This window comes from Mastomys coucha, unplaced genomic scaffold, assembly GCF_008632895.1.
Source record: "Mastomys coucha isolate ucsf_1 unplaced genomic scaffold, UCSF_Mcou_1 pScaffold5, whole genome shotgun sequence".
Classification (NCBI taxonomy): domain Eukaryota; kingdom Metazoa; phylum Chordata; class Mammalia; order Rodentia; family Muridae; genus Mastomys; species Mastomys coucha.
The window spans coordinates 79,834,859-79,858,747 of record NW_022196911.1 but is presented as its reverse complement, the minus strand read 5'-3'; the positions used below and the strand labels follow the sequence as shown (position 1 = coordinate 79,858,747).

The 23,889-nt window shown below is 42.6% G+C and overlaps 1 protein-coding gene and 1 long non-coding RNA gene across 3 annotated transcripts in view; one reads left to right on the top strand and one right to left on the bottom strand.

The window, feature by feature from the left end:
* Positions 1-18,658, top strand: part of Tada2a (transcriptional adaptor 2A) — a 48,802-nt gene extending 30,144 nt beyond the window's left edge. Inside the window, exons 9-16 of the mRNA XM_031350934.1 lie at positions 3,252-3,315; positions 5,112-5,155; positions 6,439-6,549; positions 10,567-10,638; positions 11,827-11,959; positions 12,853-12,896; positions 15,606-15,679; positions 17,653-18,658. Coding sequence (XP_031206794.1) covers positions 3,252-3,315; positions 5,112-5,155; positions 6,439-6,549; positions 10,567-10,638; positions 11,827-11,959; positions 12,853-12,896; positions 15,606-15,679; positions 17,653-17,838 — 728 coding nt within the window. The 3' untranslated portion in view covers positions 17,839-18,658. The remainder of the gene's footprint in view (positions 1-3,251; positions 3,316-5,111; positions 5,156-6,438; positions 6,550-10,566; positions 10,639-11,826; positions 11,960-12,852; positions 12,897-15,605; positions 15,680-17,652) is intronic.
* Positions 18,492-23,889, bottom strand: part of LOC116076889 — an 11,806-nt gene continuing 6,408 nt past the window's right edge. For both annotated transcript variants that reach the window (XR_004113120.1, XR_004113119.1), the window contains exon 4: positions 18,492-19,601. This is a non-coding gene — a long non-coding RNA (uncharacterized LOC116076889). The remainder of the gene's footprint in view (positions 19,602-23,889) is intronic.

Sequence of the window (23,889 nt, the reverse complement as noted above, 5' to 3'; positions counted from 1 at the left end):
GTGTGTGTGTGTGTGTGTGTGTGTGTGTGTGTGTGTGTGTGTGTGTGTGTGTGTGTGTGTGCGCGTGCACGCAGGTACAGGTTTTCACATAGCAGAGGCTACCCTGAACCTTAATACTTCTGTCACCATCTTCTAAGTGTTAGGATTGCATGTGCCCAGATAAAATTTATTATCTTGCCCCCAGCCTTCCAGGAAACTTTCTTTGCCTTCAATACAATTAAAAAAAAATCCGCCAGACCATGGTGGCGCACGCCTTTAATCCCAGCACTTGGGAGGCTAGCCTGGTCTACAGAATGAGTTCCAGGACAGTCAGGGCTACACAGAGAAACCCTGTCTTGAAAAACAAACAAACAAATAAAAATTCGCTGATTCTTATTCACCATTATATTGTAAGGGTCCATGATTCGTTGAAGAATGATACCCCAGACTCAATAATATGCAAAAGCAAAGAGTGTTTTATTCTGCGGAAGTCCAGCATGCTGGGGTCTACCATTAACCAAGATGGAGACACCCAAGTGAGCTCAGAAGGCCCAATTTAAAGCACAATTTAAAGGGGATTTCCTGGGAGGGGTAGGTGACCTTTATCCTAATTGATTGGCTTTATATCTATCAACATTCCGACTTTGGGGATGGGGAAGCACTAGAAACTGTTACTTACCCATTGCCCTTGCCTCAGGCCAGGTGGCTGGGCAGCTTCGAGGCTGCCTGGGGCCTGGGGTTTTCCCAGTAATTGACATGCCTAGACTTACTCAGTTTATGGAAACAGAGATCTAGGCTTAGTCTTCTAAACTTCCAATTTGAAACCTGTCATGGAGTCAGCCTGTCTCAATATTCTGTTCTTTTACTTCATTGGTCCTGTTTTTTTCTCCTTCAATCATGGAGTTTGATTTGAATAGAAATGTGGGTTTCAAACTGTTTTGTGGAGGGACCTTCAGGGATGTTGCTGGGAAAGGTAACTGGACTTATAGTATGAGGCTCAGCTAGGTGAGATTTGACTCACTGTGCTGAATAAGAATAAATTTGAAAACAATGTTTAAAATTAGTAGAACATGGCATCATTTTCCTGGGCTAATCTTGAACATGGACATCTTTATGAGGGGAGAAGATGAGGCTGCATTGCTTTTGAATTGTCAGTATTCCAGGGGCTCTGGGTTCTAATCTGGAATGAAGGTTACTTGTTGAAAGATAAATGAGTATTCCCAGGCATAGTCAAAATCATTGCTAGAAAGACTGGTGTGTTTTTTTTAATTATGTTACCTGACACGGATTGCGCACTTTGGTTTTTCAAGACAGGTGGCAGGTTGTTCTGTGATGCTGAGGATCTTCTTCCTTGAATGTACTCAGAAATAAAAAACCACAAATGCCACACTACATTTACATAAAGCTAAGGGCATAACAAGTCCTTAAGATAGTGCTAGAGTCTGCCCAAGTCATTAAATTATCATGCTTTCAGACTCTCATGAAGAGTAGTTATTAAGCAGTGTGGTGCTAAGTTATATGCTACTCAGGGTTTCTTCTAGAATTGCTAATAATTAGTCTGCACTTTTTAACCCCGGAGGTCTTCTAATTATAAACTGCCTGTGCAGTTTTTTTTTTTTTTAATTAGCCATTTTATTCGTTTACACTTCAAATGATATATCCCCCTTCCTGGTTACCCCTCCACCAACCCCTCCATCCCTTTCTCTCCCTCCATAGTTTTTTTAACTTTTAAGTTTTTATTAATAATAAACTATTAAGTGAGGTTTAGGATAGGACTAACATAGAACATAATGCCACTAACAGAAAGCCAACAGGTAGAAGGTTCATTGTTTTTTAGACAGGGCTTCTCTTTGTAGCCTGGCTGTCCTCAAACTTGCTCTGTACACCAGATTGGCCTTAAACTCAGAGATCCCCCTGCTTCTATCTCCCAAGTTCAGGAATTAAGAGTGTGCATCACCAAGCCCAACTTCATTGTTTTTTCTAGCAGCTCTGGACCTAGTCACCTGCATTCAGATCCCTGATCCTTCCTTAGCAGTGTGTGGTCTGGGGCTGATTGTTTTCTGAGCATGGTGTAGTGGGATCATGGGAGAATAATAAGAAAGAAACACAGCATACCATGTAGAGCTTGAGCTCCTGTAAGTGGTGGAGTGCAGCGGAAGAGTTAGAAGCAAGGGAACTGTACCAGCAATTGTATTGTAAAATAATCCTCTCACTCCCATTTGGAGGCAGGGAGCTGGAGAAGGCAGGGGGCACAGTCAGTATGATAATGCTCTTCCATAAGGAGGCACCGGTGACAAAGAAAGCAAGATGCCTGCACTGAGGGATAGGATTAGGCAGAAAGAGATGGCTGGCTATGTAGGAAGAGGAGAAAAAGGTTCCAGGTTGGTTCTGTCTTGGACAACTAGCTTTACTATAATGCTGTTAACCAAGATAAGAGTTTTAGAAGATGGGAAAGAGGCAGAAAACTCTTTAAGTGCTGTAGACACCATGTGAGTAGAGCTGTCCAACAGGATGTAAAACTTAATAAGATTGCGAGAATTTTAGATCATATAGTCTGGTGGAATTTGGAACCCTGGAAACTGAAGAGCTTGTAGAAATGAGGTAAGGAGTGAAAAGAGATGAGAGCCTTAGGAACTTTAAAAGATGGAAAGAGTGTGGTGGGGAAAGAAAGAGCACCACTGATTCCAGTTTTCCTTCTTGTTCACCGACACAAAAGCTAGGGTTGGGGCCTGAGCAAGCAAGGCATGGCTTTACAGTGCTTATCTGCTTAATGCATCTTTTCATTCAGAGAGCAGAACTCAACATTGTGCCAGCGCTATCCAGTCTCTTAGCTGAACGCTGTGCCATTATAGCAATAGCCCTTGCCTGGTCTAGGCTTGGTTGCTAGTGCTACTAAAGTAATGATAACAATATGATAGAGAAATTTAGTGTACTCAGATATTTTTTATAGAATAGTTATATTTGATTAAGCCAGGTATGGTAATATTACCCAGGTAAGGTAGAGGCAGGAGGATAGCTATAAATTCAAAGCTAGCCAATATGGTAAAACTCTGGATCATCACCCTCCCTTAAAAATAATTGTTTGGAAGGGAATTTTTTTGCTGACTTTTATTTTTATGTTTATTATATTTGTTTATTATATTATATTATATTTGTTTATTATATTATGTTTATTATATATTAAATTTTTATGTTTATTTTATGTTTATTATATTATGTATATTATATGTTTATTATATATATAATATATATGTGTATGTTTGTATTTATAGCTTTGAAGATGGCTGTGGTGGATATCTATCATTCCAGGTTAAAAGAGAGGCAAAGACGAAAAAAGTAAGTGTGGGGAAGCCATTATGTTTTCTCTCACCTTTGGACTGTTGATTGCATGTAGTCCATAAGAGTGCTCTACTTTTAGCTTACCATGTGACCTTGTACTCACCACCTTGGGTGTGGTGCATGTCTGTGTAGCCCTGGATTTTCCATAAGTGTTTTAGAGAAATTCTGAGCCGGGCAGTGGTGGCGCACGTCTTTAATCCCAGCACTTGGGAGGCAGAGGCAGGTGGATTTCTGAGTTCGAGGCCAGCCTGGTCTACAGAGTGAATTCCAGGACATCCAGGGCTACACAGAGAAACCCTGTCTCAGAAAGAGAGAGAGAGAGAGAGAGAGAGAGAGAGAGAGAGAGAGAGAGAGAGAGAGAGAGACAGACAGACAGACAGACAGATAGGCAGACAGACAGACAGACAGACAGACAGAGAAAGAGAAATTCTGGCAAGCTTTACTGTTTTTCCCTTTCCAGCAGATCAGAAATAGATACTCAAGGACAGGAAGTCTCACTCAGCAGCAGTGTAAGGCCCCATTATCAATCCTCAGAAACCACCCCCCAAAATGTTTTGCTCTAATTTTCATAGTAGGTAAATACATAAACAGAAGACAGACACATATACATTTTTTTTAAGATTTATTATTATATGTAAGTACACTGTAGCTGTCTTCAGACACTCCAGAAGAGGGCATCAGATCTCATTTTGTGTGGTTGTGAGCCACCATGTGGTTGCTGGGATTTGAACTCAGGACCTTTGGAAGAGCAGTCAGTGCTCTTACCCGCTGAGCCATCTCGCCAGCCCACATATACATTAAAACATAAAAATTATAAAATTTTGTATTACAGTGGCTAACAGTTCAGAAAGAGAGTATATAACTGCAGGAATGTGCCATGTACGCAGACGTGTTCACAGCTGCTCTCTGAGGAGCCTCAATGCTAGTCACAAACATCTCTGGTATAAATCAGAGGTTCTGGATGTGTAACCCAGTGTGGTTTACTTGAATTTGCTTTGTGTAGCACTCACAAAGTATTGTAGAACTTGGTTGTTGAGAGTTGCTGTTAAGTCTTACATTCATGATCTTCTTCCATTTAGACATGGTCAGTCTGCTTTTCAAGTGTCTTCAAAGTATCTAAATGCATGGTTATAAGTGCTTAGTATGCAATCATTGTCCTTTCCTGGATCTTGACTAGCATTTCACTTAAATGACTGGTCTTAATTATCATTTCTACAAGTTGTGTACATTATTATCGCATTGACAGATTCCTTTACCATCTTAACAGACACATGTCTTTTAGCATTTGTCAGTAGTAACTCAGTCATCTCTGAGAGTCCTCTATGTCCCAAGAGGAGCAGTGGTTCTCAACCTTCTAAATGCTTGTGACCCTTTAACACATTTCCTCATATGGTGACCTCCAACCATAAAATTATTTCATTGCTACGTCCGTCGTAACTGTAATTTTGCTACTGTTATGGATCGTAATGTAGATTTTGATAGGCAGGATACCTGGTATGTGACCCCCAGAGGGGTCATAACCCACGGGTTAAAAACTGCTGATTTAGAGGCTAATTCAGAAGTATGTGGAATGTGAAACTTTAAAAATTTTTTAAATTAATTAATTTATTTTGTTTATTTGAAGCAGGGTTTTTCTTTGTAGCCCTGGCTGTCCTGGAACTGGCTCTTCAGACCAGACTGGCCTCAAACTCAGATCCGCCTGCCGCTGCCTCCTGAGTGCTGGGATCAAAGCTGATCCCCAACCTGAAACTTAGTTTTAATACATAGATTATTGTGTTTTTTTTTAATTTTAGGATTATAAGAGATCATGGATTAGTCAACCTTAGAAAGTTCCGACGTGAGTATGAGCTGGTCTTTTTATTCTAAATTCTTCTAACATTGTTAAGTAGTTTCAGGTCATTGTGGGAATGTTCATAATCCACATCGTATGCTAGCTAGCATCACTTAGGTTCTGATGCAGGACTGATGCTGCCAATCACTAGTAAAGAGTGTCTAGCATATTGGAGGAGATGTTGATTTCTTGCACAGAAACCAAAAGCAAAAAACCAAACCAAAAGTGTTGGAGGTAGCTCTGTTCCATAGTGACAGTGAAGAGCCATTCATTTATAGTCAACAACACTGCCTAATAATTAATTGTTAAAATAATTACAGCATGAATATTAATGGATCATTTTCTAGACAGTCTGGTTTCGAAACTATGTGTTAATCATAACCTTGGTCATCAGGTTATAAAAATATTTTTGTACAGCTGGAGAGATGGTCAACAATTAAGAGCACTTACTGCTCTTGCAGAGGATTAGGGTTTGGATCTCAACAGCTACATGGTGGCTACCGCCATCAATTTTTATTTCAGTTCCAGGGTATTTGATGCCCTCTTTTTTTCTCTGTGGGCATACAAGTGGGCATACAAGTGTGTGCATACATACATGCAGGCAGAGCACTCATGCTTTTTTTTTTATTTTAAAGAAAGATCAGTAGAGGGGTTGGGGGAGTCTCACAATTGAAAGAGTGCCTGCTGCCTGCCTCAGTGCAGCATTGTCACACAGGGATGTTCCAGATGAAATATTCTTTGTTTTTTTGTTTTTGTTTTTTTCTTTTTTTCTTGAAACAAGATTTGGCTGATTGCTCCGGCTGGCTTGGAAGTTGCTATTCTAGAGACTTGATGGTCCTCCTGCCTCTACCTCAAGTACTGGGCTTACAGGCTGGGGCCCCTACACCTAGTTGGATGGTTTCTCACATTTTTGCTTTCCTTGTTTTCCTGTAGTCATCTATATCAGAAATTTTGGCCAGCGTTGTTTTATAACACAGGTTCTGCCTTTTTAATTCCCTTTCTCTTGTGACAGCAGTGTCTGGTCTTGTGCCTGGTCCCATGAGGAGGGACATCAGTAGTACTTAGTAGTAGAGATAATCTCCACGATAACATCCTTCTGTGAGGTGCTGTGACACTGTAATTATGATTAATGACTTGTGTTCTCAGCTGTTCTGTTTGCATGCTGTCATGGGCTCCTTAGTCATGTGAAGTTAGGAAAATGTCCTTGTGTTTCACTTCCTGTTTTAAAAAATAATGCCACAAACTCAGAGACCCTTACATTCTCTGACATGTGTGTTTCAATTCTTCAGTAATGGAACGGCGGTATCCCAAGGAGGTCCAAGACCTTTATGAAACAATGAGGAGATTTGCAAGGATTGTGGGACCCGTGGAGCATGACAAGTTCATTGAAAGCCATGCATGTAGGTGGTTTTTTGGAACTCATGAGGGGGGTGCTGGGGGGGAGGAGAAATTGGGGTTTGCCAACTAACACCTAGCTCCAGGCTTACTGAGAGACTGTCTCAAAGGAATAAGGTGGAAAATGATGTTACAGGAACCCATGATGTCATCCTCTGGCCTCTGTGCACCACAGAGACAGACACACACACACACACACCTACATCAAACCTATATCAAAGAGAGAAAAAATTTTAGTAACTTACAAGTTAGTAGAGGGTTTTGGGTTTTTGTTTGGGGGGATTTTTTGGTTTGTTTCTTTTTTGGTGTCTTTTGTTTTTGCTTTAAAACAAAGTCTTGATATGTATGTAGCCTAAAACTTCTGAGTAGTACGAGCTTAGCTCTGACTTACAATCCTCCTGCCTTCACCTTCCTAGAACTGCATTACAGATGTGTGTCAGCCCGTGGAGCAGTTTTTACTTCTTATAGGACGTGTCAGGTGTCTCGAGAAGCAGAGGGAGCATGATGTGGCCAGCTTTAGCAGTTTTCAGCACAGTGGCTATGCAGTGTCATTTGACTGCCTGTGCCCTTCCCTTTTGACCACGAGCTAGCCGGTTATTCTGAAGCTAATTCCAAATACTGTATTTGTTTTGCCTATAAATATTGTAGTATTAAAACTAGTTTAAGTCATGGGAACAGGGTTGTTTACTTGTGGAAATGGTACTTCCATCTTCCTCTGGCCTTTCCTTCTCTGATGTTCCTGAGAGCATTCATCCCAGCTATAATTGAGTCTTCCCCTATAAAAAAAAATTGAAGCCCTTAGCAGAAAGGCCAAGGACTTTGAGGCACCCTACACTGGGGGCTTATTTCTATACAGTGCTCATGAGAGCTGTATATTTATTTGGCTCCTTGCCATGGACCTGCCTTGATATGGAGAGAGGTTCTGAGAGGAGAGGTGTTTGGGAGCAGGGAAAACAATTGACCTGAAGTCAAATCCTGGATCAGAGCTGACGACCTGTGCTCTGCTTGACCCAGCTTTTCCAGTCTGCTTCTCCCTATGTTCTGCTTTCTCTCTGGAGATCTCTCTATATTCTGCTTGCTTGCTGTTCTAAGAGATCTCTCTGTCCATGCCCTGCTTCTTTGTGTGTCTGTCTGTGTCTGTCTCTGTCTGTCAATCCTCCAAGCAGTTCTCTCTTTTTATCTTAAAGAATTCTCTGGATAGCTCATCTCTTGCAGAACACTGGTCCTGTCTTTTATTTTACATATCCAGTCATTTACTCCAAGTTCTCCTTTTGATTATCTTATGACTCAGCTTATGAGACGGCAAGCATACATGTTTTCTTAACATTGCAAAGGAATTCAGAGATCTGTCTACCTTTGGTAAGCACAAATTATAAAATACTTGGGTGAGACCCTGCCCTGAAATTACCATTTTTATCACATCTCAGCCTAACCTTGCATAGACTGACCTTGAACTCTAGAATCTGCCAGTCTGTGTCTTTCTGACAAACTGGCTCATAGTGTGGCCTCCTTTGTTCCTCTAGATTCATGAAGCCCCTTGTAATTCATATTGCATCCTTATATTTCGCATAGTTCAGAAATTATATATATACATATATGTGTGTATGTGTATGTATGTATATATACACATATATACACACACTTTTTTTTTTAAACTAGTATATTTAGAGCTCTTCCCTATAACCTTAAGGGATGTCCTGAAGGTCCCAGCATTGACCATTTTGTGGAGACATAGCCACATTCTCGATTCCTGGACTCGTCCTGTTTCTAATTCTCATGAAGTCAATTTCATAACAGGGACATTCCTCGGAGGAATGTGAAATATGTACATTATTACACAAATAAGCCTTCCACCCACAGCAGCATCAACATTCATGGAAGCTCACACTGGGCCCTGTCCCAGGGGCAAGGACATACCAGGCTTAGCATCTCCTGGAGGCTCACACTGGGGCCCTATCCCAGGGGCTAGGACCATGTCACTCTGTTCCCACCAGGAACACACCAGGCTCAGCATCTCCTGGAGCCTCACACTGGGGCCCTGTCCCAGGGGCTAGGACCATGTTGCTCTGTTCCCACCAGGGACAAACCAGACTCAGCATCTCCTGGAGGCTCACACTGGGGCCCTATCCCAGGGGCTAGGACCATGTCACTCTGTTCCCACCAGGAACACACCAGGCTCAGCATCTCCTGGAGGCTCACACTGGGGCCCTGTCCCAGGGGCTAGGACCATGTCACTCTGTTCCCACCAGGTCCGTGCTTTTAGTTATGAGAAGGTTTTTTTTTTCTTTTTTCCGAGACAGGGTTTCTCTGTATATCCCTAGCTGTCCTGGAACTCACTCTATAGACCAGGCTGGCCTGGAACTCAGAAATCCGCCTGTCTGCCTTCCAAGTGCTGGGATTAAAGGCGTGTGCCACCACTGCCCGGCAGTTCTGAGAAGTTTTGTATTGTGTTGTTTTGATTTTCTAGAAACATTTCTTTACCATTACTCTCATTGTACAAGTATTTCTTAAGAAGCATCCCAGGCATTTGTGAGAGCCAAGCTGATTGTCTTGGGGAAACACCTTCCTTGGTGTCAGTGTGTGTGGGGTTGGTACTGAGTGACTGTTCTTTCCTGCCCATCCTAGTTCTTATCATTCCTGGCATGTGTGTCACCACAGAGAACTACACCCATGGGTAGCTTTTCCTTCATCCCATGTTTGAAAAGCACCCACATTGGAACGTTCTATCACAAAATAACCTAGCAGTGTAGTCTGAGCTGTGTGCTCAGCTAAGTTCTGGTTTATGGAGTATGCAGTGCTGTTTGGTCCCTGTAGGAAAAGGCTAAAAAGAAAGCATGGCTTGAGTAAAGCTTTGTCCTAGTATGCATTGGAGCCTCATCCAGAGGCAAACTGCATCAAAGAACTTGACTGTGTGAGTAAAAATGCTGTCATAGTAGGTGGCAAAGGAACATTTAGATTAAAAAACAAACAATTTTTTTTTTAAAGATGAACAGTCTGTTTTTTTTTTTTTTTAAGATTTATTTATTTATTATATGTAAGTACACAGTAGCTGTCTTCAGATACCCCAGAAGAGGGCATGAGACCTCATTATGGATGGTTGTGAGTCACCATGTGGTTGTTGGGATTTGAACTCAGGACCTTTGGAAGAGTACTCAGTGCTCTTACCTGCTGAGCCATCTCTCTAGTCCCCAATTTTATTTTATTTTATTTTATTTTATTTTATTTTATTCTTTTGAGACAGGGTTTCTCCATGTAGCCTTGACTGTCTCTGAACCCACTGTGTAAAACTGTCCTAGAACTCACAGATAACTGATTGCCTCTACCTCTGGAATGCTAGGATTAAAAGTATATACCATAGGGGCTGGAGAGGTGGCTCAGCGGATAATAGCACTTGACTTCTCTTCCGCAGAAGGTTCTGAACTCAAATCCCTGAGACCACATGGTGGCTCTCACAACCAAGCGTAAAGAAATCTGATACCCTCTTCTGGTATGTGTGAATACAGCAACAGTGTACCAACATACATGAAATAAATACATAAACATTTAAAAAAATACTACCACTACTGTGCTAAAATATTATGAATTGAACCAGTTTTTTCACATTTATAGGTGTCTTCTAAAGTCCCAGTTGTTGCCTCTGGAGATGACATTTGGAAGACAGCTGGAGTAGGGTCTCCTCAACTCTTGGGGGAATTTCTTTTTTTTTTTTTTCTTTGTGAGGTTTTTTTGCTTTTGTTTTTGAGACGGGGTCTCACTATATAGTAGTTCTGGCTATTCTGTATCTCACTATATGGGCCAGGTTGCCCTTGAACTAACAGAGATCTACCTGTCTCTGTCTCCCAAGTGAATTCCAGGATAGCCAGGGCTATGTGGAGAAACCTTGTTTCAAAAATCAAAAGAGAAAGGGGGGGAGGGCATTCTAAGATGAAGTCTGTACTTGTGGTGGATTCAGGGAATCACTAACCGTGCTCTGGCATTGACTTGTTTTTCCAATTTTCTCCTTTGTTCTTCTGGAGAAACAGTGGAATTTGAACTCCGAAGGGAAATCAAGAGGCTCCAAGAATATAGGACAGCGGGCATTACCAACTTTTGTAGTAAGTATGTTTCCACTGCCTGCAGTATCGGAGTGCCTGTGACTTGCGAGTACAAGAGGGGACCTCTTAAGTCTTGAAAATTTAACAAACAAAGAACCTTTCAGATGAGTTTTTAAACTTCCTAGTAAAGTTTCATCTGTTTAGTTCCTATAAATATCATATTATCAGGATAAAAATAAAGTTATGGTACGCAGCAAAAAGAAACGCTGCTTTAGAGCTGGGGGTCTGCTCTGGCTCTTTACAAAAGTCTTAGCTGGGCATAGTAGCTCACGTTTTTATTCCCAGCTGGGGAAGGAGGGGCAAGGAGAGCTCTCTGAGTTTGGGGCCAGCCTGATAAGTTTAGTATATCCTATAGAGTGAGACCCTATCAACACACATAGGAGCGTGAGGTAGGGTGTGGTATGTGATTCATATGTTTATCCTCAGCCTTTTAAAACTTACTCATGTACAGCCTAATCATTTTTATTTACCAGGCTTCTATTGGCATATGATGCTTACATCCAATTTACTGAAGGTGCTAGTCATAATTGTATTAATATAGCAGTAAATATCTAACATTTATTTAACATGTACCAGGTCTATGGAGTACATTTCACCTTCAAGTCATTGATTATTGTGATAAGTTTATGGGGTGTTATCACTTCAAATTAATGAAAAAATCAAAATTTAAAGAGATAATTGAGATAGTTAATACAAGAGCCAGGTCATAAGGAAAGGCTGTGCCTAGGCAGCATAGGGCTGGGGCTGGGGTGCTCCGTCAGTCTCTTGGAATTATTGAAAGCCACTGGTATGGTTGATGTATAGAAGACACTGAGTAACTCTACAGCTGAGCAGGATGCATAGGTGGACTCTAATGACTCAGCCTGGTTGCCTGGTGCTGGTCTCTAAGAGAGAGGTTTAGTTCAAAGAGGGCTTTATTTTTGTTGTATCTGGATTGGTTTTGATGGAAGAATATATGCACTCATTTAGCACTATATAGCTGATGTATAGTTTAGTAGTGTAGAACTATCTTAGAACACTAAAGCCCTGGTCAGATGAAAACAGTAAAACTGTAAGCATTTCCAAAGGCGACAGTGTGACATTGATTTGTACCTTTGGGAATCTTCTTTCAAAAATGTCAACTCAAAGGGGAATAAAAATACTCAGTGTAAAGGGAGCCTTGCAGTCAGTGTGTCCTCTACCCTCCAGGTGCCAGGACATATGATCACCTGAAGAAGACACGTGAGGAGGAGCGCCTTAAACGCACCATGCTCTCAGAAGTTCTCCAGTACATCCAGGACAGCAGTGCGTGCCAGCAGTGGCTCCGCCGGCAGGCTGACATGTGCGCAGTTAGTCAGGGCTGAAGGAAGCACTCCTCTGGCATACTTTGGCTTTCTCATATATTTTTGGACATTTTTGTGGGTACTCTGGATAGAAGAGTAGTAAGAATTTTTATTAATCTATCTAAAAATTATATGAAACTGGCAGGCTTAAGAAACAAAACTGGTCATATATAATTCTCTGTTCCTTTTTTGGTCTTATTTTAAAAAATTAGTGAATTTATAATTGGTTGTTGTATTACACAGTAATGCCCTGTCTCAACCCACTCCTACCCATATATCTCTTTTTTTTAATTTTTTGTTTTTAATTTATTTATATGAGTACACTGTAGCTGTCAGACACACCAGAAGAGAGCATCAGATCCTATTACAGATGGTTGTGAGCCACCATGTGGTTGCTGGGAGTTGAACTCAGGACCTCTGGAAGAGCAATCAGTGCCCTTAACTGATGAACCATCTCTTCAGCCCTCCTACCCATATCTCTCCCCACTTAGATAGTGGTGTGATTTTTGTTGTTGTTACTGTTGTTGTTAGAATTCTTCCCTGTGAATGGCTTTAGTGATGTCTCCTGTTAAAATCCCTTAGCAGAGGAAAAGTTTTTCTCCTTGGAGTACATTTTCTTTCCAGTACAGTGAGATGTAAAACTATTATGCAGTCTCACTCTAGCATTTCTTGGGTGATCTTCCTATGAGGGGTTAATAATTACCTTCTTCGAGCTGGCCAGTGGTAGTACATGTCTTTAATCCTAGAACTTGGGAGGCAGAGGGAAGGGGATCTTTGTGTTTCAGGCCAAGTTCTAGGCCAGCTAGGGCTACACAGAAAAACCCTGTCTCAAAACAACAACAGACTCCTTCTGTTATATGATCTAAGTTTGAATTCCCTTTCTTTGTTTTAGTGATTCTGGGCTGAGTCCTTCTGTTCTGATGGCTTCCAACTCAGGTATGATTTCTCAGACTACTGTGAGCGGTTTTGTGGGTTGTTTTTTTGTTTTGTTTCTTTTACAGCACTGGAGATTGAGCCCAGGACTCTCACATACTGCACTATCCCCCATCCCAGAGCAAGTGTGGACTAGGACAGCCACATTTCCAGGGGTTATGAGGACACAGCCACCCTCCATTGTGGAGCATGGTTCTTTGGTGTTGTGGCATAACCAGCTGTTGCCACAGTTTGGACACCAGCATGCTTTCAGACTTCTCTGTCAGAGCAGAACTCAGAATGATGCTTCTGGTGTTTGCAGTCAGGACTGTAATCGTGTCTGTGGCAGAGTTTCAGTGGGCTTGGGAGGTGCTACATGAAGAACTTTGTATTTGACATGAGTAGTAGGTCAAAAAATGCCAGAAAATGGAGGATTTCTTGTAAGTTAGAGACATAGAGAATTTTTGTGTCTGAGCTTTACCCCCTTTTGAGTTTGTTCTAAGCTGACAGAGCAAAACTAAGCCAGTATAGTCTGATGGTTCTTGGTAACTTGTCTGTGACTGCATATTTGGGGAAGGTACTAGGTGTTAAGTCCCTGAGCCAAAATTGTGGTCCTAATCACCACTCACCCTTGCCCCATGTGACAGCGTTTCTCCTAATCTGAATATCCAGACCACTCCACCATCAGACCCATAGTGGTCCACTGTCACCCAGTTGCCAGTTCACTATGCTCTGTAAAACAAACCTTTCAAGTTTTTTCTGTAACACTAGCTATGATGACACTCACCTGTAATCCCAGCACTGGGAGACTTGAGTTAGGAGAATGGAAAGTTTGGGTCTAACCTGGGCTATATAGTGAGACTTTGACTCAAAGAAAACAAAATCTCCATATTTTCAGGATCTAACAGTGCTCAGATGCAGGCACTTAGTCGATAATCGCTTTCCTTTGTTTCAAGTAATTTTTTTATTTAAGTATTTATTTTATGCGTATGTGCCTGAGTTTTATATGTATGTGTGTGTGTATGTATGTATGTATGTACCACATGTGCCTGCAGAGGCCATCATGTCTTCTGGAACTGGAGTTACAGATAGTTATGAGCTCCCTAATTGAGTGCTTGGAAACTGAACCTGGATTCTTTGCAAAAGCAGCATTTAAAAACATTTAGATATTTTGCTAATTAAATTGAGTACACAGCTTTCTTTGTTTTTTTGTTTTGTTTTGTTTCTCTGTCTTTAATCAGCACCCACTCCCATTTCCTCCTAAGTTGGTGTTAGCCTGCCTTGCCTGCCTTCTATCCCCTATGTCAATGTTGAGATTCCTGGCTTCCCTTTATGCTCTGAGTTGCTCTTCAGGCAGTAAAGACTGGAAGCCCAGCATCCATTATTGTAACCTAGCCTTGTGAGGTAGTACATGATTTTATCTCCATTTCTGAGCAGGTTAGCCCTTTTGATATCCCTGAGAATCAGGTTTTCCAGAACAAATTAGGCAGTTCCTTCCTTCTGCCCCATTCCAGTGCCAGTCCTCATAAAACTTACCTCATTCCATCCATGCCCACCTGAGCATTCATCCTAAGCATAAATTCAGGATAAAACCAGGGGCAAGTGATGGCTCAGAGGGAAAGATGCTTGGATGTGAGGCCGGCAAGCTGGTAAAGCTGAAAGTGGAGTCAGTTGTCCTGTGATCTCTCATCTGTTCCTTGCACCACACACACTTCATGGTCATCACAATACAGTTTAAAAAAAATAAAATAAAACTTATGCATTAATCTTTATATGTTGGTCTGGCCTGGTTGCCTCCTGCTTGGGTTTCTTTCTCAGACATGAAGTTGACATTGGTATCTGCTTTACCATATAGTAAATATAGCATTTGGCTTGTTTCATTGTGGATCTTTGAGTTAAACATCACTCACTTCTTTTCAAAGAAAAATAAATGAACAAGCAAGGCCTTTGGTGGTGACTCTGCCTTTGATCTGAAGGTATATAGTACTCGGTTAATTACCATTTTTGACTAGTCCTGCTGGAGACTAATGACAAGAGAGAATCTCTCTTGAAGGATTCCTATCTCCATTTGTCTGCTGTCAAAGCACATAGAACATAACCTTTCTATTCAGGGTGAACATCTGGTTCCAGAATTTAGAGGATCCTGTTTGAGAGAAACAGATAGCTAATGACTCCAGTATGCAGAGCAATCAAAGGTGTGCATGATCGTATCTGTATTTTGATAGAGCAAAGAGCCCATAGATTGTTATTTTTATTTGAAATGAATGTTAGAGTGACTGTATTAGTTACTTTTCTATTGCTATGATAAGACACCTTGGCCAAGGCAAATTATAAATGAAGGGTTTATTTGAGCTATGGTTGCAAAGAGTTAGAGTCCACGATCCAGGGCAAAGACATGGCAGCAGAAACAGCTGAGGGCTATCATCCTGACCTGCAGTTGGGAGGCAGAGCACACACTGGGAATGACTGGAGGCTTTTGAAACCTCAAAGCACACCACCTTCCCAGTGATATATCTCTGTTTAAGGCCACACCTCCTAATCTTTCCCAAACAGTTCCACCAATTGGGGGCTAGGCGTTTAAATATCAGCCTGTTGGGGCTGTTCTCATTCAAACCACAACAGTGACTGAGGAGCTAGCTAAACCAGCCTAAAGGAGTGGATCACTTAAACAGTTTTATACTTGAACAGTTACACCTCTGTCAAATATTTGTTCTTTTGAATCTGTGTCCATAGGAAGACGAAGCGCACCACCATTGAACCTCACGGGCCTCCCCGGTACAGAGAAACTCAATGAAAAGGAGAAGGAGGTAATAAAAGGGAGGGAAACTGGAGGAAAGAAAAGAGGGGCTGACTAATTCATCGGGTTCTCATTAAAATCCATTACAATGTCAAACTTACTTTACTTCACTTGTCTAACGTGCACTGCTCTTGTCTGAGAAGTCTCGGAGCTAAAGAGCTAACCTTTGCAAGCACCAGAAAACTGCTTTATTTTACAGCTACCTTCCCCCTTCAGAGAACGGTTCATGCAACAATGTCAATTAAATAATAACGGTAGCTGTCATTTATTGAGCATTTAGTCTAAGTCAGACTTTTTGTAGACCTAAAGTAGCTTTTACATGAAAATAGGACTTTCCTATTAAAATGGTTGCTTTGAGAAGTTCTGCATTCACTCTAACAGTGTAACCACCACCTAAAATGTTTTTGTAATTGTCTCCAAGCATGTTTATAAGCGTAGGGAACATAATTCAGTGTCATATATAGTTGCACATTAGTTTTGTATTTGAGACAGGGTCTCATGATATAACACCGACTGGCCTGTAACTAAATCCCTAGGTAGTGCTGCTGGCCACAGATTCAACGGAGATCTGCCTACCTCTGCCTCTCAGGTGCAATGGCACACACAAACACATCTACAGCACATTAATTGATTAATTTTAATTTTAAAAAGTATTGTTTCTTTAGCATTATAATCAGGAAATTATCCCTGTATTTCTTTTTTCTGTTTCTGACCCTTAAATCTGCACAAGTGTGGAATATTTCTTTAATTTTAGCACTAGAAAGCCTGAGACAGGAAGAGATTTTAAGGTCAGCCTAGGCCTCATCACAGAGAGGCTATCTCAAAATAAACAAAAATCTCCTTGGGTGGTACAGTAATCCCAGCCCTTGGAGGCAGAGGCAGGAAGATCAGGAGTTCAAAGTAACCCACAACTCCCAGCTATCTTGTGAGGTCAAAGGCAGCCTGTGCTACCAGAGACCCTGTCTCAAAACTAAACCAATCAACAAACAAAAAATGTAACAGAAGACGAGCTAGTATCTTGCTCCATTGCAGTTCCTAGTGTCTATCTCCCCACCTGTTGGTCCATAGCATTTAAGAAGTCATGATACAGGAACCTGTACTAGTCTTATTGTATCCATCAGAAATAATAAACATTTTTGGGAGAGGGGGTAGTAAGAAGTATGTGTTGAAAGAGTCACACACAAGTTTCTGTGTGTGTGTGCGCACGTGTGTTGGATGGTCTGGCATTCCCAGCATCTTTTTACTGCTCACCCCTGAGATGGTGACTCAGAATGCTCCTTGCTGAGTAATGGCAGGTGAACTGAACTAAACCTACTTTCTGCAATCACAGTAAAGGTGGCCTCCTCCCCTTGGTAGGCGATGGTAAAAGCATAGGCTATTCTCTTCTGCTATTACCAATGATGAGCTTTACACTCAGGAATCCAGTCAGTCACCTGCAACGCCACCCCCACCCCCCACCCCTGGTGCCCTGATGTGCTTTTTGTCATTTCCCTGAATAGTGTCAGAATGGCACTAGGCATCACCCCTAGGTGCTTAGCAATCAGCTCTTGTGCAAGCCTAGCAGCCCCTTGGGGACATGTATCTGTTCCCTGACTAGACCCTTGAGCCAGCCATCACTTGCTGAAGGCTCTCCTGCCATCACAGCCTGCCTATTTCTTCCTGAGTCTCCAGAGAAAAGAGGAAGTGGAATGTGGTCCAGCCACTCAACAGATCCCATAAATAGTTGGAGGTTGATGTCACTTTTTTTCAAATGCATTTGGAGGAGGGGAGAGGCATGTGGTTGCCTTGAGATGCTGTAGAGGTCAGAAGACAATGTGAAGAAGTTGTTGGTTTTCTCTTTTCACTATGTGGGTCCCAGCAATCAAACTTGGGTTGTGAGTCGTGGTGGCAAGTGCCTTTACCTGCTGAACCCCTCCACCACCCCCCTTTTTTATTTGTGAGAATGACAGTGTTAATGTTTATTAAATCTGTCTTATTTTCCAGCTCTGTCAGGTGGTAAGGTTGGTACCTGGAGCCTATCTGGAATATAAGTCTGCTCTAGTGAATGAATGTCACAAGCAAGGAGGCTTGAGGCTGGCGCAAGCAAGAGCACTCATCAAGATAGACGTGAACAAAACCCGGAAAATCTATGACTTCCTCATCAGGGAAGGGTACATCACAAAAGCCTGAGTCTCTGTGCTCGGCAGTGCAAGCCAGAACAATGGAATGTGGCCAGTCAAAGGATAGTGTACACGTCCCAGAGACTTGTGTTTGAGTTGGATTCTTACTGTGAGGAGGAGGAGGGACACTGGGAGTCTGAGAGCAATGACCGCTTTCTTCTCTGCCCTCTATAAAGTACGCCTGTTGGCAGTTTAGTGCTGCAGAGTATGTGTTCACGACGTTATTATTAAACACCAGTGGGCATTCATTCCTAGCAGCTTTTGTAAGTCAAACAAGAGCCACAGGACCTCACATCATGGCTTTGACGGAAATAGAAGGGACCCAAGGCACAGCATTTCATCCCAGGAGGCCAGCTCGGATCCACACACTAGGGAGTAAAGTTCACTCTGCCTTCCCATCTTGCAGACAGATTTTTGTTTGTTTGTTTGTTTTATTTTTCGAGACAGGGTTTCTCTGTACAGCCCTGGCTGTCCTGGAACTCACTCTGTAGACCAGGTTGGCCTCAAACTCAGAAATCCGCCTGTCTCTGCCTCCCAAGTGCTGGGATTAAAGGCGCATGCCACCACTGCCCGGCTTTGCAGACAGATTTTAAATGAAGGTTTTTAGAGCACAGGAAAGCCTTTTCTTCCAAGGATTTTTTTTTTTTCTTTTTTATGCTGACATCTTAGTTTATGAGATGAAGAGGTGGAACTCTCCCCCATGATGGTCTGTCTGAAACTTCATTTTAACTGTAATGTCTAGCTTTGTACTTTGCAGTCTGGCTGTCTGATGTGCAGTCTACTCTTGTGGAGGTGGCACCGGATATAAAATGTCTCTGTTATTTTTAGAATTAATGGATTAAAGTGTTTTGTTATTTAATTTGTGGGTGTGTCAGATATTCTGGTAACTTAAGCACAACTTGGGTTGTTGGATGTCCGCCTCAACACGCTGCACTGTCTCTGCTTACATGTGTGTCTCGTGTCCTGGTCTCACCTTTTTACCCTGGGTTTCCCAGGATACCAGGCCCATGAGGATGGAGATGATGCAACTAACCCAGCTCTGCTTCAATTCCGACCTGAACCCTAATTTCTCAGTGGTGAAAGGCTAGCCTGCAATAAAAGCTGCTTTTCAAACACAAGTAAAGCTGCTTCTATGAGACTCACCAGCTGTGGGATGAGTGGTTCTGCCACATCTGAAACGTGGTCCTCAAGCCAAACGCACAGTCATGGTTATTCCACTGTAAGCAAAGTTGCAGCCAGGTGTAACTTAGATTCTGTACAAATCACTCCCAGTAGCTAATTCTTTCACTCCTTAAACATTCAAACATCCAGTGAGGATGTGCTTTGTCAGAGAAGTACATAATCAGACTTGTAACTGATAGAAATGTGTATGTAACTTGCTAATAGATACCCAGAGAATGAGAAATTAGTACACATTTGGCAGTTCATGGGTGGGGCTTGTCATGACCTAGAAGTCAGAGGACAAGTCTTGGTGGCAGTTCTTTCCTCTCACCATGGGATCTGAAGAGCAGACTCATGTCAGGCTGCTGACGCAGCACTTCTGCCCACTGAGCATCCTCCTGTCCAGAAGAGAGCAGCTACCTTTCCATAAAAGACAACTTTTTGTTTTATTGTTTTGATATTGTTTCTTTTCTTTCTTTCTTTCTTTCTTTCTTTCTTTCTTTCTTTCTTTCTTTCTCTTTTTCTTTCTTTCTTCCTTCCTTCTTTTGAAATCAAACTTGAAGTTAAATGAGCAGGATCTGGTGGGGGTGAGTTGGAGGAGGAGAAATAAGGCTGAAATATACGAAAATAGGGCTAGCGAGATGGCTCAGCTGGTAAGTGCACTGATTGCTCAAGGTCCTGAGTTCAAATCCCCACAACCACATAGTGGCTCACAACCACGCTTCATGAGATCTGACCCCCTTTTCTGGTTGTCTAAAGACAACTACAGTGTACTTATTTATAATAATAAATAAATCTTCAGGCCAGATCAAGCAGAGGTCCTAAATTCAATTCCCAACAACCATCTGTACAGCTACAGTATACTCATATAAATAAAATAAATCTGAAAAAAGAAATATATGAAAATATGATTTTAAAAAGGACAACTTCTGGAAAATGGTTTTCTTTCTTTAGTAGTCATTTCTTCTTAGAAAATATGGCTGGAGAGATGGCTCAGAGGTTAAGAGCACTTCTGAAGGTCCTGAGTTCAATTCTCAGCAACCACGTGGTGGCTTACAACCATACATAATGAGATCTGATGTCCTCTTCTGGAGTGTCTAAAGACAGCTACAGTGTACTTACATATAATAAATAAATCTAAAAGAAAAAGAAAATGCATTTTGTCACCACCATTAACCCTGGCTGATTATAAACAGATTCCATCCCAATGTGAAAGGTAATCCCTGTTCTGAGACTTGGGATACAGTAGACTCCAGTTTTTGGTGATATTTGTTGTAGTATAAAGAGTTTTAATCTTGATTAAGGAAAACTTCCTGAGGAGTGCTTTTGAGGCCGAGATGACAGGAGGGGTGATGGCAGATGGAAGTGGGGAGCTGTTCTAGACAGAGAAGAGGGTGGGGTGTAGGCAGCAGTGGGAGGGAGGGAACCGGCCAAGAGATCTGGCTAGGACACAGGGCAGCTGTGGCCTCCCAGATGGGAGGCTGTTAGGACAGACTGAAACCTGAGGAGCAGCTGTGTGCTAGAGAGTGCATGGGGATTAGTAGACGTGGTGGGAAGTATGGCAAAAGAGCTGTCACTGTGGATCCCCGGACTTCAGAAAGCCAGGTTACTGAGCTCAAATTTCTCAAAGATTTAGCCTTATTTTGAGTAAGGTGTTGTCTGCTTGTTTTTTGTTTTTTTTGGGGGGTGGGGTGGGGATCAGTATTTTGTTTTTGGAGGGGATTTTTTTTTTTTCTCATTTTGAGACATGGTCTTACTGTGTAGCCTCAGCTGGTCTCAAATGTGTAATCCTTTTTGCCTCAGTCTCTCAGGTGCTGGGATTATGGGGTGTATCTATGCCTCTGCCTACTGACTACTTTTCCCCCAGGGAGCTGGAAGTGGAACAGGCCACGCTCTTGCTTGGCCAGTCATGGAGTCCCTGTACAGGAGTCACTGGATCACTCTCTTTTGCATTTATTTTAGAAACACACTTACTGAATTTGATATGGCTGTCCCAATTTCCATCTGTGTTCTTAACACCTAGACGAGGCTACCTAGACGAGGCTACCTAGTACAATCAGGAGGCCTTTCGTTAACTTTGCATGCTTCTCTGCATCCACATAGGGTTGGCTGAAAGCCAGCTACACTGATCGTGCTTGCTCCTGTCCCTGATCAATTCAGAGAAGAGTTTACTCTCCAAATTTCAACCCCTCTGCTTCTGCCTCCCAAGTATTGGTATCACAGCTGTGATCCCCTGCACCTGCTCATCCATCTGTTTTAAAGGATGCCTCTGGGAATACCTTCAAGATACATACTATGCTGTTCACAAAATACACAGAGCCAATCCTACAATTTATGATGTGTATGGCATTTTACATTTGAATTGCTACCCTGTACCTCTTTTCCTTTCTATTGTACTTAGCCACAGGTAGACAGCCTCTACCAGATCACCCAAAAGGAACCAGTTCAGGAACATGGCCTGTGGCCTAGCTAAGATAAAAGGTTTCTTTTTAGTGGGATACCAGCCCATTGAGTCCCACTGGCCCTGTGAAATCTTAAGGAAAGTAAACAGGATCTTAGCTACAGTAGGATCAGAGCAGTAGGGATAGTCATAGCCATTCGAGCGTAGAACTTAGTTAGGGAATGGGATGAAACAGTAAAGAACAGTATGTATTCAGTGAGACCTGCAATCCAGCACTCATGAGGCAGAGGCAGGAGGATTGGTGCCTTTGAGGAGAGCTTGGTTTTCACATTCAGCCTATATAACGGCAGAGAAAACTCTTACTGACTGTCCCGGCTTCCAGTGTTTGAGATGTTCTACGATGGAAATGTACTAACTGCCCTTTGATTTTTTTGGCCCAGCATTCCAGTGACATAGATATTTGCAGATCCTATTACACATGGTTGTGAGCCACGATATGATTGCTGGGAATTGAACTCAGAACCTCTAGAAGAGCAGTCAGTCTCTTAACCGCTGAGCCATCTCTCATGTCCTCTTTCTTTTTAAGACACAGTTTCAGCCAGGCAGTGGTGGCTCATGCCTTTAGTCCCAACACTTGGGAGGCAGAGGCAGGTGGATTTCTGAGTTCGAGGCCAGCCTGGTCTACAGAGTGAGTTCCAGGACAGCCAGGGCAACACAGAGAAACCCTGTCTCAAAAATCCAAAAAAAAAAAAAAGACAGGGTTTCTCTGTGTTGCCCTGGCTGTCCTGGAACTCACTCTGTAGACCAGGCTGGCCTCGAACTCAGAAATCCACCTGCCTCTGCCTCCCAAGTGCTGGGATCAAAGGCATGTACCACCACTGCCAGGCAATGAGTTTCTTGTTACACAAGCATCTTGTTACTAGGTTCCTCTCCCTATTGAGAACAGGAATGAAATAGAGCAAAGAATACACTTATTCCTAAAAGTTTTAAAACCCATTACCAAAACAAAAACAAAAAATTGCAACAGCTATAGCCTTGAAGGCCACTTGTACTGGACTTGTATTTGAAAACCCTATGGTTAACCTTTGCCAGCTTATATTGTCCTGTGTCCTTTAGGGCTAGATAATTGAGTCTGATGCACTTGACTTTCTGCTTCAGAATGCAGGTGGTAGATTTCTTTGGCATCAGACTCAATTGTTAGGCTGAATTAATCTTGCACTCTTTACCATGCAAACCTTTCTGGTTTGTATTAGTCAGGATCTCCTGTGGTCTGAGGTCTTACTCGACAAAATTCCAGTGACTTACTAATATGCCTCTGTCCATAGTTAACAAAATCAGATCCTAGGTGTGGGGAGAAGCTGCCATAGGGCTGCGGATGTAGCTCAGTTGGTGGAATGTTTGCCTAGTGTGCAGGAATCCCCTGAACTTAGGGCTCAGCACAGCATAACTTGGGGTGGCGGTGCATACCTGAAACTTCCAGATTCAGGAGGGGGAGGTAGGATCAGATGTTCAAGGTCAATATTGAGCTGCATATGGTGTTAAAGGCCAGCCTGGGATACATAAAACCCCAATCTCCAAAAAAGAAAAACCAATATGTGAAGACTGGGAGATGACTCATTTGGTAAAGTGCTTGGCTGGCCCGAGGAACTGAGTTTGTATCTCCAGCATTCACGTAAAAGGATAGGAGAGGCAACATGAGCCCGTTGGGGTCCCTCAGCTGCAAGACATCAGAGCTTGCCGCTGCAGACTCAACTCATGCCTTCTGTGCCTGAACCAAAGACTCACTACTATGAGTTCCACCTTTGAGGATTCCAGAGGAAGCTACACCTACAGGCTGGCACGTATACAGCCTGAGGACATCTGTTGTTGACCTGCTCCCCCACTGTGGACTGTGCCTCCAGCCATTCCCCGGACTCCAGACCTGAGACCTGCGGGATGCGGCACCTCCACTTTCAGCCCAGCAGCCAGCTTCCCTTTCGGACTCTTCCTGACTCCTCCTGAATTCCTTGTTATTCAAATGTTGTTGTAACCTAGAGATTCAGTTATGCTCTCTTGTGTATAAATGATGAACCCCCAAAGTAAAGGAGAGCCTTGATTGGAAACCCTCAACTTGGCTTCATGTCCTTTTGTTCTCGAACTCTGTGTTTCAGGTCTCCTTTCTTCCTTCGGTCGAAGCAGAACCCGGTTCATGAAACTGCGGGACAGTTTTATGAGCCTGTAGGTGCTGGGGAAGCAGAGAGGAGGAGCCAGGGATTTGCTGGCCAGTAGACTTAACTAAATGGGTGAGCCACCTTGACAGACTATCTCAAAAAAACAAGGTGGAGAGTGATTGGGGAAGACACTCTGGTTTCTGGGTGCTCCTGTGCATACATGAATATGTTCACACACAAGCCAACCCTTGCTCAGAACGCTGAACTGGCCGGGCGGGTGGTGGTGCACGCCTTTAGTCCCAGCACTTGGGAGATAGAGGCAGATGGATTTCTGAGTTCGAGGCCAGCC